Here is a 12,962-nt window from a genome sequence, read left to right on the forward strand (position 1 = left end):
TTTTTGATGTCATATATAAGAAGATGTTGGCTAACCCAAGTTTGAAGATTTACTCCTATGTGTATTCCTAAGAATTTTATGGTTTTAATTTTTACATTTAGGTCTATACTCTGTTTTGAGTTAATTTTTATTTATAGTATGAGGAAAGGAAGGGGTCCAGTTTATTAACTTGTTTGCATATAGATATCCAGTTGTCCCAGTACCATTGGTTGAAATGGCTATTCTTCCCCCCTATTGACTTGTCTTGGCACCATTATCAAACATGAAGGTCTTTGTAGGCAATATTTAAAAATTATATTTTGTCCTGAAAGCATTGGAGAATATTTTAAAGGACTGTAAGTAGGGAAATGATTCAGTGTGTGAGTTAAGAGTCTACTTTTATCAACAAGACGAAGGTTGTAAACTAAGGTTGACAGACTAAGGTTGTAAACGGGAATTAACATTTAGGAATGCAGTTAGCTTCTGCACCCCCAAAATACTTTATCTTTCATTCAGATTATTTCTGTGCCTTGGTTTCTATATTTTTCCTTAAGCAGCTCTTAAATTCCCCTAGTACTTTTGATAATAATTGTGAACTCTATCCCTTTTTTGTTTGTTTTTTGCTGGGTGGGAGCCTGTGTGGCTTGGTTCTTCTGTTAGATATTTTAGAGTATTTTATACTAAGCTGGAATTTGTACTGATGACCTAAGTCCTTTTGTATTGAATTTTTATTTTTAAACAGAAAGTTAGAAATATCCTCTGGAAAACTGGCCAGATTTGCAGATGGCTCTGCTGTAGTACAGGTAAAAAGTCCAGATTTTAAAATTTTCATCTTAAAAATGGTTATGGAGACTGGTACTGTCTTTACAGCATCATATAACTTCTTAGAATTGTGGTATTGGAAATTAATACAGACCATTTCTAGTTTCAGAACCATTCCAGAGAAGTAGGGAGTCAGAAGCTGGATATATTAAATGACCTTTAAGATGTGTTCCAAACTTAGGGTTCTGTTTTATTCTGTTAATATATTCTGTAATGCTTTTCTAGAGAATGTGATTTTACTTTTTTCTTTTAATAGTAATAATTGAGAAATCTTTATATATAGCCTAAATTTCTTCATAAGAAGTAGAAAATATGATTGGATGTGGTTAAGCTATCAGTAAGCCTCTTGTTTTAGTTCTATTGCTTTTGCAAAGCTCAGCAACTGTTATAAAACAGATCATGATCTTGTAGAAAGGATCAAGATTGGACTAGTTGTGATTATTTTCATTATGGTGTCTTGGGATACTGTTCTCTTGTATTGAACTGGAGCAAGGATTCATTCAGTCACTACTTAAATGTTAATGTCTGATTTTTAAGGAATTTGCCAGTGTTGTTGTTTATGTTTAAGTCAGGTGACACTGCAGTGATGGTCACAGCAGTCAGTAAAACAAAACCTTCACCTTCCCAGTTCATGCCTTTGGTGGTAAGTATTTGCTGATTTATTTAAACAGTAATATGGCACTGTAGAATTTGCAATATTTTTGTCTAGTGTCTAGTGAGTGCACAATGTAAACTTTGCACAGTAAAGGATTTTCCTTAGTTGATACTGAGTCATTAAAAGAATTTAGACTGATTCCTTCATAACCAATTCTCGTATTAGTAGTAAGCATACTTCAGAGTGTCCAGGTTGACAACAGTGAAGTGCATTAATACTTTGATGTTGAATAGCAATGAATTCATTGCTTTCATAGGTTTCCCTTCAGTATGAGTCTGCAAGTATGTTTGGTGAAGAGTAAAGAGTTCTTTAGGAGTTTATGGCTTCCTTCTATTATGAAAAGGGGAATGCAGTTTTATTGAACAGAGTTGATATAAAAAAGGGAATGTTTAATTTGAGTAGAATAAGCCACTCTGGGAAGTAGTGAGGCTACATAGTCCTCTCACTGCTAAGTGGAGGGCTTTTTAAAAATCAATTTACTGAAATACTTGTATCAGCTTTCACTTCCCAAAGACATACAAAACACTAAAAGTAAATAAAATATTCTCCATTCTTAATCTGGACCATATTGTTAGCAACCTCAGGAGAATTAGTATCTGAACAGTGGTTCTTGGGAAATAGTTGCCATAAAAAGGAGTTAAATGAACTTCATTTTTTTTTTCATTACTACTTCAGGTTGACTATAGACAGAAGGCTGCTGCAGCAGGTAGAATTCCCACAAACTATCTTAGAAGAGAGATTGGATCTTCTGATAAAGAAATTCTTACAAGTCGAGTAATAGGTAAGATATTAATAGAGACATTAACTCTCTCTGATATGCTTCTGTTAGCCTTTCTTCTATCTATATTCTACAGTTCCCTTAAATGTTCTTCCATTAAGTTAACACTGCCTGAGGTTATTTACTTTCATGTGGGGTCCATGAAAGAAAAAATTTTGTTTATTCACTACCGAATCCTGGGTACTTGGTATACTACCTGGCACAAAATGAGCATTCAGTAAATACAGGTCGATGAAATGAATGAATCTCTGTTGACAATATAAATTCCGTGGCTCATGCCTCTACTGCTCTAGTATTTTTCATTTTCATATTCAGCATAGTAATTCCTGAAAGCATTATATTCAACTACTGAAATGTGCCTGCAATCTTTCAAATCTTTGACATCTTTAAATATTGTGGGATCATTTGAGTTTATAGCTCTTCTACAACAGAAATTGTTTGTTTGTGTATATGTATATGCATTCTTCAGACACAAAATACCTCGAAAGATTTTCTTTTGATCTGTCATTGGCCTTAAGTCTCTTTCCTCTGCTTATATATGTAACTGATGCCTTTGGAACAGAAATGAAAAGTTGCTCCCCAATTTTAGACTTGTGTGCTCCAGCCCTGCTAGTTTTTTGTTATTAGGGCATGGTATAGATTAATTGAAGCACTGACATTTATCCATGACCCTCTCAGTAAGTCAGTCCAAGGGGATTTTTTTTTTAACATCTGAACAGCTACCTATATTATTTTCCAGCCTGGTGTTTAATAGAGTGAAAAGGTTGAATTATAAAGCAACTTTTGTCAGTACTATTTACTTTTCTTTTTCTTTTGGCAGATCGTTCAATTAGACCTCTCTTTCCAGCTGGCTACTTTTATGATACACAGGTAGATTCTGTTTTACGTTTGTTTCCAGATTAATCAAAAATTACGTAATGAATCTCTATAATACTACTTAGGCTAAATATTAAAGAACAAAATAAGAATTTTTAGTGATGCTATTTTACATTTTTTTTAAAAAACATACTAATAATTTTAAAAACTAATATTAATGTGATGTCAATTTGAATTGATACCGAATTATGAGTAGGAGTTAGCCAACCTAGGAGTGTGGAGGAAGCATTCTGAGCAGATGGGGGGGAAGCACAAAAGCTCTGAGGCAGGAAACAGGGTTTAGAGCAAAAGTTTATAGCAGTTAAGGAGGTCGGGGACAGATCAGGCTGGGGCCTGAAAGTCAGATTAGTGTCAGAGGCTAGGACAATCACTGCAACTAGTTTTTATTACCTATTTTTATTGGGTCCTCTTCTACTTTATTATAATTTTAATATTTTGTGAATATTATTCTCTCTCAGAATAATGACCCATTAATTTACTTTAATTAACTTTTATTTATTTGACAAAAATAAATATGCCTTTGCAAGGATGCCTCAAGAAGTTTTCTCTCTTTTAAGTTGTTTTCTTAAGTATATGACATAGGCGTATTATTGCAGTGTAATAATAAAGTAATTCACTCATTTGTTTTCTATATGCTTGTTAATAGAAAACAGTATTTTTATGTAATAGAAATAGCTAACATTTACTGAATATTTTCAACATGCCCAGTATTGTAAATGCTTTACAAATAATATTACCTTTAACTTACAGAATATCTTTTAGGGAGGTGCTATTATCTTTCCCTTTTAAATATAAGGAACCTTTTGAGGCTTAAGTAATTTGCCATAGTCAAGCATGTAGTTAAATGATAGCCAGAAATAAGGGTTTAACTATAAAGTCCATATTTTTAACCACATGGTGATCCTTTATTTTAGTTCAAAATGTTAACAAAAATGATAATCCTCCTAAATCAAGTAGATTTTTTTTTAAGTGCTTTAAATTTTTCCCCTTGTACCAGGTACTTTGTAATCTGTTAGCAGTAGATGGTGTTAATGAACCTGATGTTCTAGCAATTAATGGTGGTAAGTTTAAAAATCGAGATTAAAATTATCACCTTTTTTTTAAAGGTATGAAATAATTTTATTTCAGCTCTTATTTTTTTTCTTTGTTTTTGTTAAGCTTCTGTAGCCCTGTCATTATCAGATATTCCTTGGAATGGACCTATTGGTAAGTTAGGATTTGAAAATAAGAAACATGTTTTTTACTAGTGAGCATGCTATAGCAAGGGCATAGATTTACTGGCTCTGTAAATCTCATAGGGAGTTTAGTTAGATGACCATCTAAGATTCCTTTTTGAGATATTTTCATCCTTGCCTTGAGTTTTATTTCTGATAGCAATAAGTTACAGTGTTAGAGACTTTTATGTTCCTAGATACTTTGACTTCTTAGTTGCCTCCTCTGTTTAAGGACTTTTTGTGGGGGAATAGGAAATTGTTAGAGTACATAGTCTTTCAGGATAAAACATGTTTAGAACTTAATGACTCTTAAAAGTTGTATTCATGCAATATAAAAAAGACTCATCAAGTAAGTAATTTTTGAATATCCTAAATGCCAGATACTAAGGTAAAAACTGAAGGAATAAAGGCAGACTAGGCACAATTCTTGCTTTCAATGTAAGTAGGGGAAACAATTATTTATAAACAGCATTATAAAAGTATAGTAAAAATGGTAAGAAAATGATAGAAAAGGTTGGGTTTAGTCTTGTGAAGTCAGGTTGTCAAGGAGGGCTTTTCAGAGTACTCACCATTAAAGCTTAACCTTAGTAGGATCAGATGGTAAGCATTTGCCTTGGAGAAAGTACAGTCTAGCCCAAGAAAAGAGCATGAGCATAATCACAGAGGTATGGAAGAAATAGTGTATTTGAGCAATTCAGAGTGCTCCAGTGAGGCCAGAAGGTAAGGTGGGGTAGGATGTTCTGTGGGCCTTAAATACCATGGTAGAAATATGGATTTTATTGTAGTCACAATTAAAGATAGGGATTGAAGCTATCACTGAAATAATGTCTTGAAAACTGAGTTTTTATTGCACAACTGCCTATATTTTGATATATCTTAGGGGCAGTCCGAATAGGAATGATTGATGGAGAGTGTGTTGTTAATCCAACACGGAAAGAAATGTCTTCCAGTACTTTAAATCTAGTGGTTGCTGGAGCACCTAAAAGTCAAATTGGTAAGTAGTTTACTACATTTGTTCCGGATTTTACTTATAAATTCTGGCTCCTTAAAAATGCATTTGTATACTTCTGTGTATTTGTGTTTTGTCAATTAGCCATAAAGATTTTTGTTCTGTTTTATTGCTGCCCTATTGTGGTAGTGCTCTTGCTACATATCAAACAATACCTAGAATTATAGAATGTTGTACAAGTTTAATTGAAATCTACAAAAATGTTTATTTTCCACGACAGTTCTGGTAATTATTTTTAGACTAAAAAGCTAGTCTAAAAATTGAATTTCTAAATCTGGTAGTAAATTGTTTTATTAGTTTAAATATGTTTAGCTAATTCATCATTCAAAACCTGTTTAATGTCCTCTGAAAAAGAGGTGACCTATTTCTAGTAGGTAGAAAACTAATGAAGAAATGCACTGACCATAGGTTACCCTCGCTCCTTGTAACAAAAATGTCATAATTGTATGAATGAAAAGTGGCATAGTTCTGTTGAAGGAGAATTGGCTTCCACAGTCAAAATAACCTGTGCTTGAAACCCAACAGCTGCCACACAGTTAACTGTGTAACCTTGGACAAATTAATTAAGGTCTCATATCAGTGTATTCTGTGTGATATTTGATATCTGGGACTTTCTGACATGGGATCTTCTGATGTGGGAATATTTTGATGAAATGTAAACTACTGAGCTTTTATTACCTTTTTGTACAATTACATATGAAATACCTCATTTCCAGCTTCTTTTGGAATACTGGTCAGTAATGGAGATGGAATCTGGTACTATATGGTAGATAAAACACATATAATAGGAATTGTATGTTATCTACATATTAGAGATTGTGTTGGTAAAATAAATAACAAGTGGGTCCATGACAGTTATAGTGGCTCTATGAAATCTTAAGTAATCTGGATTCCTTTCAGTTTTCTGCCCTGCTATCCTCAAGGTGTGGCCCTTATTTCATGCTTATGAACTGGCTACTGGAGCTCTGACCAACTTAGCTGATTTGTAGGCAAGAGGAAGGAAAAAGGAGGGGAATAACAAAAAGATGTATGTCAACTGAGTAAGTCACCTTCCCTTTCAAGGAGCTTTCCTAGAGCCCCGACATAGCAGTTTTCACCTACATCACACTAGGCAGAACTGTAACACATGACTGCATCCTTGACTATAGGGGAAGCAAGGAAATGTTTTGGATTCTACCTCCAGAAGGTGAGATTCATACTGTAGGGAACTATTACAGCGTAGACAGAACATTGCAAAGATTTGGGGAAGCCATGAATAACAGATGACTCTTATATTCTTGAACATCTCAGAAGGGGCCTTGAGCAAAGTGTTGGTTTACTGTCTAAAGTTTACTTGGTCTGAATCTGAAATTTTTTTTGCTTAGAAATAGTGTTACAAGTGAACAAGTAGTGTTCATTACTTAGTAAATTATTTTTTTATAGCGTTGTTGTGAAGATTAGAGTCAGGATTTGTAAAGTACCTAACATAATATCTAGTACCTAGTAGGCATACCGTTCATACCTGCTGTTATCATTCAGACACAGAAATTAACTTGCTTCAAAATTTATATCATATAAATGGTCATATATATAGTCATATATATAGCCTCTACCTACTTTGGACTTTGAACTCCTCTGATTTTATGTAGATGTTGGAGGAATGAACTGGGGGTCTTTATTGCATCTATGGCATGCTGTAGAAACCTCACAGGCAACCTTCTACTTTTTCTTCTTACCTCTTGCTCTCTAGATGGATTGCTCTCTTGCAGTCTAGAGACTGAAGAAACCATCAGAAGGTTATCTTGAGTAACTAGGAGACTGAGAGTATTTCAGAAGCAACCTCTTAAAAGATTGGTTTCAGAAATTACCAGCCTCCATTTTATGTCTTTTGCCATCACTGTCTCCATGAAGATATTCAGCCAGTTCTCCACTTTGATAACGATGCACCAGATACACATTTTACTTCATGTTTCATGTGTTAAAGTTAATATTGGGCCCAAGTCATGGAACTTCTGGGATACAAAAATACAGAAAAGTAATTAATTACTGCTATTCCATTATTTAAAAATTTAGTAATCCAAATCTTTAAAGCATGACCTTATAGGGAAAGAATAATTTCTTTGTGCTTTTAGCTGCCAGATGACTTCAGCAGCCATCATTCTACACATTCTGCTTGTGTTCAACTGGTACACTTAATATCACTGATCTTTCTACATGTGCTAGGATATAATTTAGGAAAAAGTATACCAGTAACAATTTTTAAGAAATTTATATCTAGAATTCATAGTTTTAAACTAATCTCAAAAATCTTCAACTGCTGAAAATGGTTAACAGTTTAGAGTAAGCATTTAGACAAGCTATTTTTGTGTAAATTTTTAGCCTCTATGGCAGGTGCTGTCCAGTAGAACTCTGCAATTAAGTAAATGTTTTATATTTGAATATGTGGCAACTAAGCATTTGAAATGTGGCTAGAATGGCTAAGGAACTGGATTTCAAATTTTATATAATTTTAATTTATTTAAATGCAAATAATTATATGGAACTAATAACTGCCATATTGGACAGCACGGGTCTATAGATACAAAACTGTAAGGAATTTTCTTATCAAGTATTTTTTAAAATGAATTGCTTTGAAGTTTAGTGAAAACAAAGTTTGAGGAATATTAATTTTCTTTTTTTTTTTTTTGTTAGGGAGCTTCATCTCATGTTTATTTTACTAAAATCTCACATTGTGCTTGAAATATCCCATCTATTGTTTATTATGTTATTTTTTTTTCAATATGTGAAATTTATTGTCAAATTGGTTTCCATACAACACCCAGTGCTCATCCCAAAAGGTGCCCTCCTCAATACCCATCACCCACCCCCCATCAACCCTCAGTTTGTTCTCAGTTTTTAAGAGTCTCTTATGCTTTGGCTCTCTCCCACTCTAACCTCTTTTTTTTTTTTTTCCTTCCTCTCCCCCATGGGTTTCTGTTAAGTTTCTCAGGATCCACATAAGAGTGAAAACATATGGTATCTGTCTTTCTCTGTATGGCTTATTTCACTTAGCGTAACACTCTCCAGTTCCATCCACGTTGCTACAAAGGGCCATATTTCATTCTTTCTCATTGCCACGTAGTACTCCATTGTGTATATAAACCACAATTTCTTTATCCATTCATCAGTTGATGGACATTTAGGCTCTTTCCATAATTTGGCTATTGTTGAGAGTGCTGCTACAAACATTGGGGTACAAGTGCCCCTATGCATCAGTACTCCTGTATCCCTTGGGTAAATTCCTAGCAGTGCTATTGCTGGGTCATAGGGTAGGTCTATTTTTAATATTTTGAGGAACCTCCACACTGTTTTCCAGAGCGGCTGCACCAATTTGCATTCCCACCAACAGTGCAAGAGGGTTCCCGTTTCTCCACATCCTCTCCAGCATCTATAGTCTCCTGATTTGTTCATTTTGGCCACTCTGACTGGCATGAGTGTGGTTTTGATTTCTATTTCCCTGATGAGGACTGACGTTGAGCATCTTTTCATGTGCCTGTTGGCCATCCGGATGTCTTCTTTAGAGAAGCGTCTATTCATGTTTTCTGCCCATTTCTTCACTGGGTTATTTGTTTTTCGGGTGTGGAGTTTGGTGAGCTCTTTATAGATTTTGGATACTAGCCCTTTGTCCGATATGTCATTTGCAAATATCTTTTCCCATTCCGTTGGTTGCCTTTAGTTTTGTTGGTGGTTTCCTTTGCTGTGCAGAAGCTTTTTATCTTCATAAGGTCCCAGTAGTTCATTTTTGCTTTTAATTCCCTTGCCTTGGGGGATGTGTCAAGTAAGAAATTGCTACGGCTGAGGTCAGAGAGGTCTTTTCCTACTTTCTCCTCTAGGGTTTTGATGGTTTCCTGTCTCACATTCAGGTCCTTTATCCATTTTGAGTTTATTTTTGTGAATGGTGTGAGAAAGTGGTCTAGTTTCAACCTTCTGCATGTTGCTGTCCAGTTCTCCCAGCACCATTTGTTGAAGAGACTGTCTTTTTTCCATTGGATGTTCTTTCCTGCTTTGTCAAAGACTAGTTGGCCATACGTTTGTGGGTCTAGTTCTGGGGTTTCTATTCTATTCCATTGGTCTGTTTGTGTGTTTTTGTGCCATTAATTTTCTTTATTATATTCTTTCATATTGTTTTAAATGAATTTATTGAGGTATAATTTACATTTGTCAAATACATTTTTAAAAATCTTCAGTTCAGGGGCACCTGGCTTGCTCAGTCGGTTAAGCGTCTGACTTTGGCTCAGGTCATAATCTTGTGGTTTGTGGGTTCGAGCCCTATGTTGGGCTCTGTGCTGACACCCCAGCACCTGGAGTCTGCTTGAGATTCTGTATCAACCTTTCTCTCTGCCCCTTCCCTGCTCATGCTCTGTCTCTCTCTGTCTCTCAAAAATAAATGTTAAAAAAAAAAAACCTTCAGTTCAAATTAATCTGAAAAGTGAGAGAGGATGTCATGGGAATACTGATGAGAAGAAGAATATAACCATTTCAGCGTCATGGTGACAGAAAAGCTGCTTCATATCTCAAGGGAAGTATTGAAACTTTACCTTGCTTTACCCTCCCCCATTTGTAATATAACGTTTTAATATTCCTCTACATTTAGAACCACAACAGGCTGTTACAATTTTTTCTTTTGCTTCAGCCATCAAACATAATTTAGAAAACTCAAGAGGAGAAAGAAAGTGTATTTACCTACATTTTTGCTTAACAGGTACTTTTCTTCCTGGTATTCCATGGTTTCTTTATTGTTTCTGTTTAGAGAACTTCTGTTAGCCATTCTTTTAGGGGAGGGCTGCCAGTGACAAATTTTCTTAGTTCTCCTTCATTTAAGAGTATCAGTTCATTCCTAAATATTCATTCCTTCATTTATTTATTTCATAAATATTTTCACTGGGTATGGGATCCCCAGGTTCTTTTCTTTCAGCACCTAAAAAATATTATGCCACTTCCTTCTGGCCTCCATGGTTTCTAATGATAAATCTAGTGTTATTTGAATTGCTTTTCCCATACGGGTAAGGTGTTGTTTTTCTCTGGCTGGTTTCAAGATTTTTTTTCTTTGTCTTTGATTTTTAGAAGTTTAATTATGATATGTTTTTCTTTGGGTTACCCTATATAGGGTTTACTCAGCTTCTCGAATCTGTAGGTTTATGTCACTGCCAAATCTGGGGACTTTCCAGCTATTATTTTTCCAGTACTTTTCAGCCTGCCATCTTTAGCCTCTCTTTCCAGATTTCAGATGACACAAATGTTAGGGTTTTTTTGTTTTGTTTTTATTTTTTTTAATTTTATTTTTTATTGTTTAAAATTTACATCCAGTTAGCAGATAGTGCAACAATGATTTCAGGAGTAGATTCTTTAGTGCCCCTTACCCATTTAGCCCATTCCCCTCCCACAACCCCTCCAGTAACCCTGTTTCTTCTCCATATTTATGAGTCTCTTCTGTTTTGTCCCCCTCCCTGTTTTTATATTATTTTTGTTTCCCTTCCCTTATGTTCATCTGTTTTGTCTCAAAGTCCTCATATGAGTGAAGTCATATGATTTTTGTCTTTCTATCACTGACTAATTTCACTTAGCATAATATGCTCCAGTTCCATCCACGTAGTTGCAAATGGCAAGATTTCATTCTTTTTTGATTGCTGAGTAATACTCCATTGTATGTATGTATGTATATATATATATATATATATATATATATATATACACACACACACACACACACACACACACACACACACCACATCTTCTTTTTCCATTCATCCATCGATGGACATTTGGGCTCTTTCCATACTTTGGCTACGGTTGATAGTGCTGTTATAAACATGGGGGTGCATGTGTCCCTTTGAAACAGCACACCTGTATCCCTTGGATAAATGCCTAGTAGTGCAATTGCTGGGTCGTAGGGTAGTTCTGTTTTTAGTTTTTTGAGGAACCTTCATACTGTTTTCCAGGGTGGCTGCACCAGCTTGTATTCCCAACAAATGTTAGGTTTTTAACGTTTTAGTTTCACAGGTCTCCTTCAACTGACTGATGGAATTCCAACATACAAAGCACATAAGATTTTTTTTCATTCTAGATTATAACTAGAAGCATTACAAGTGACCTTAATGACCACATGATGTAATTAAACATATTAGATGTGATAATTACTATCATATCTTTGCATTACAGGATCTTTGACTTGGTACAAATGGAGAAGTGCCAGGAATGACACACAAGCAGGCCAGAGTCTGTCAGCCTAGCAGAAACCAAAGCCAAACCTGAATAGCAGATTTTAGCTAGATACCATGCTAGAAGCACTGCTTGGGGTTTCTTCTGCTTTACACAGGAGTTTTACTATTACAAAACCATAAACACCCTTTTTATGGTAATAGCTACTGTCCTCTAGTTGACTTACTTGAAACAGTATCACTTCAAAAGATTTCGCCCCACCTGTGCAAGCAGTAGACAATGTGACAATGACAAAATTAAGTAGGAAGTCACAGCAAATAATTGTTAAACAGGAAACATTATTGGATATCTACTATGCTGTTGTTTTTAAATTTCATTTTAACTATATATTAAAAGTAAATGCAGCTGTATGCTTTAAAAAGTGGAATTTTATGGTATTTGAATTATAGCTCAGAACTTATTTAAAAAATAAGTATGCATAATTCGTTTCACTTGTTATGAGAAGTCCCTTATTAAATTAAAGAAAAACGTAAACCTAATTTCAGATATTAAGTTTTCTTTATTTATTGCTGTTTACATATTAGAAGTATGTTGATTTTAAGGGAAGAAATTTAAAAAGTAGATATACTATTAATAAAATTGATCTGTAGTATTTATGTCATGTATACATGTATGCATACATGTCATATACATGCATGTCATGTGTAGCACTGACAATGCTATACTGGTAAAAGGTTCAATGACAATCTTTTTTTTTCCCCTTTAAATAGTTATGATGGAAGCCTCTGCAGAGAACATTTTACAACAGGACTTTTGCCATGCTATTAAAGTGGGGGTAAAATATACCCAACAAATAATTCAGGGCATCCAGCAGTTGGTAAAAGAAATTGGTGTTACCAAGAGGACACCTCAGAAGTTATTTACCCCTTCACCAGAGATTGTGGAACACACTCATAAGTAAGAATATCTGTACAAAAGAAAATTTGAAATTGTTATCAGATTTAATTTCCTCTCAGAAAAAAACTTCCCATGGAAGCATTGTCCATGCATTACTAACATGGTACCCTTCTATTTTAAAAGTGAGTGCCAGGGGCACCTGAGTGCCTTAGTCAGTTGAGTGTCTAACTCTTGATCTCAGGTCATGATTCTCAGGGTTGTGGGATTGAACCCTATGTCAGGCTCCATGCTTTGCTTAAGATTCTCTCTCTCCCTCCCTCTGCCCCTGTCCCCAACTTGTGTACTCTTACCCACCCACCCCCCCAAAATTAAGAGTGCCATAAGTATCAGTCATTAATGCCTTAAAAAGGATAAACCCACTTCCCTCTTCAAGGGCCTAAGCTTGAATCCCAAATGCAAGGGGGAGGGAATTTATTGGTTAAGATTCATATAATCCACATAACTCTGTGTCAAAAAGTAAAAAGAAAGTATAGGATATCTATCCAAGGAAACTGC

At 35.0% G+C, this 12,962-nt stretch overlaps 1 protein-coding gene across 2 annotated transcripts in view; it reads left to right on the plus strand.

The window, feature by feature from the left end:
- Window positions 1-12,962, plus strand: part of PNPT1 (polyribonucleotide nucleotidyltransferase 1) — a 48,583-nt gene that overhangs the window by 6,349 nt on the left and 29,272 nt on the right. Inside the window, exons 2-9 of one of the 2 annotated variants that reach the window (XM_060605435.2) lie at window positions 722-782; window positions 1,370-1,444; window positions 2,132-2,237; window positions 3,055-3,104; window positions 4,108-4,171; window positions 4,269-4,316; window positions 5,205-5,318; window positions 12,281-12,467. In XM_060605435.2, coding sequence (XP_060461418.1) covers window positions 722-782; window positions 1,370-1,444; window positions 2,132-2,237; window positions 3,055-3,104; window positions 4,108-4,171; window positions 4,269-4,316; window positions 5,205-5,318; window positions 12,281-12,467 — 705 coding nt within the window. Of the gene's footprint in view, window positions 1-721; window positions 783-1,338; window positions 1,445-2,131; window positions 2,238-3,054; window positions 3,105-4,107; window positions 4,172-4,268; window positions 4,317-5,204; window positions 5,319-12,280; window positions 12,468-12,962 lie in introns of both variants that reach the window. The other variant, XM_060605446.2, reaches the window with a different exon arrangement.

The sequence above is a fragment of the Panthera onca genome, chromosome A3 (genome assembly GCF_046562875.1).
Source record: "Panthera onca isolate mPanOnc1 chromosome A3, mPanOnc1 haplotype 2, whole genome shotgun sequence".
Classification (NCBI taxonomy): domain Eukaryota; kingdom Metazoa; phylum Chordata; class Mammalia; order Carnivora; family Felidae; genus Panthera; species Panthera onca.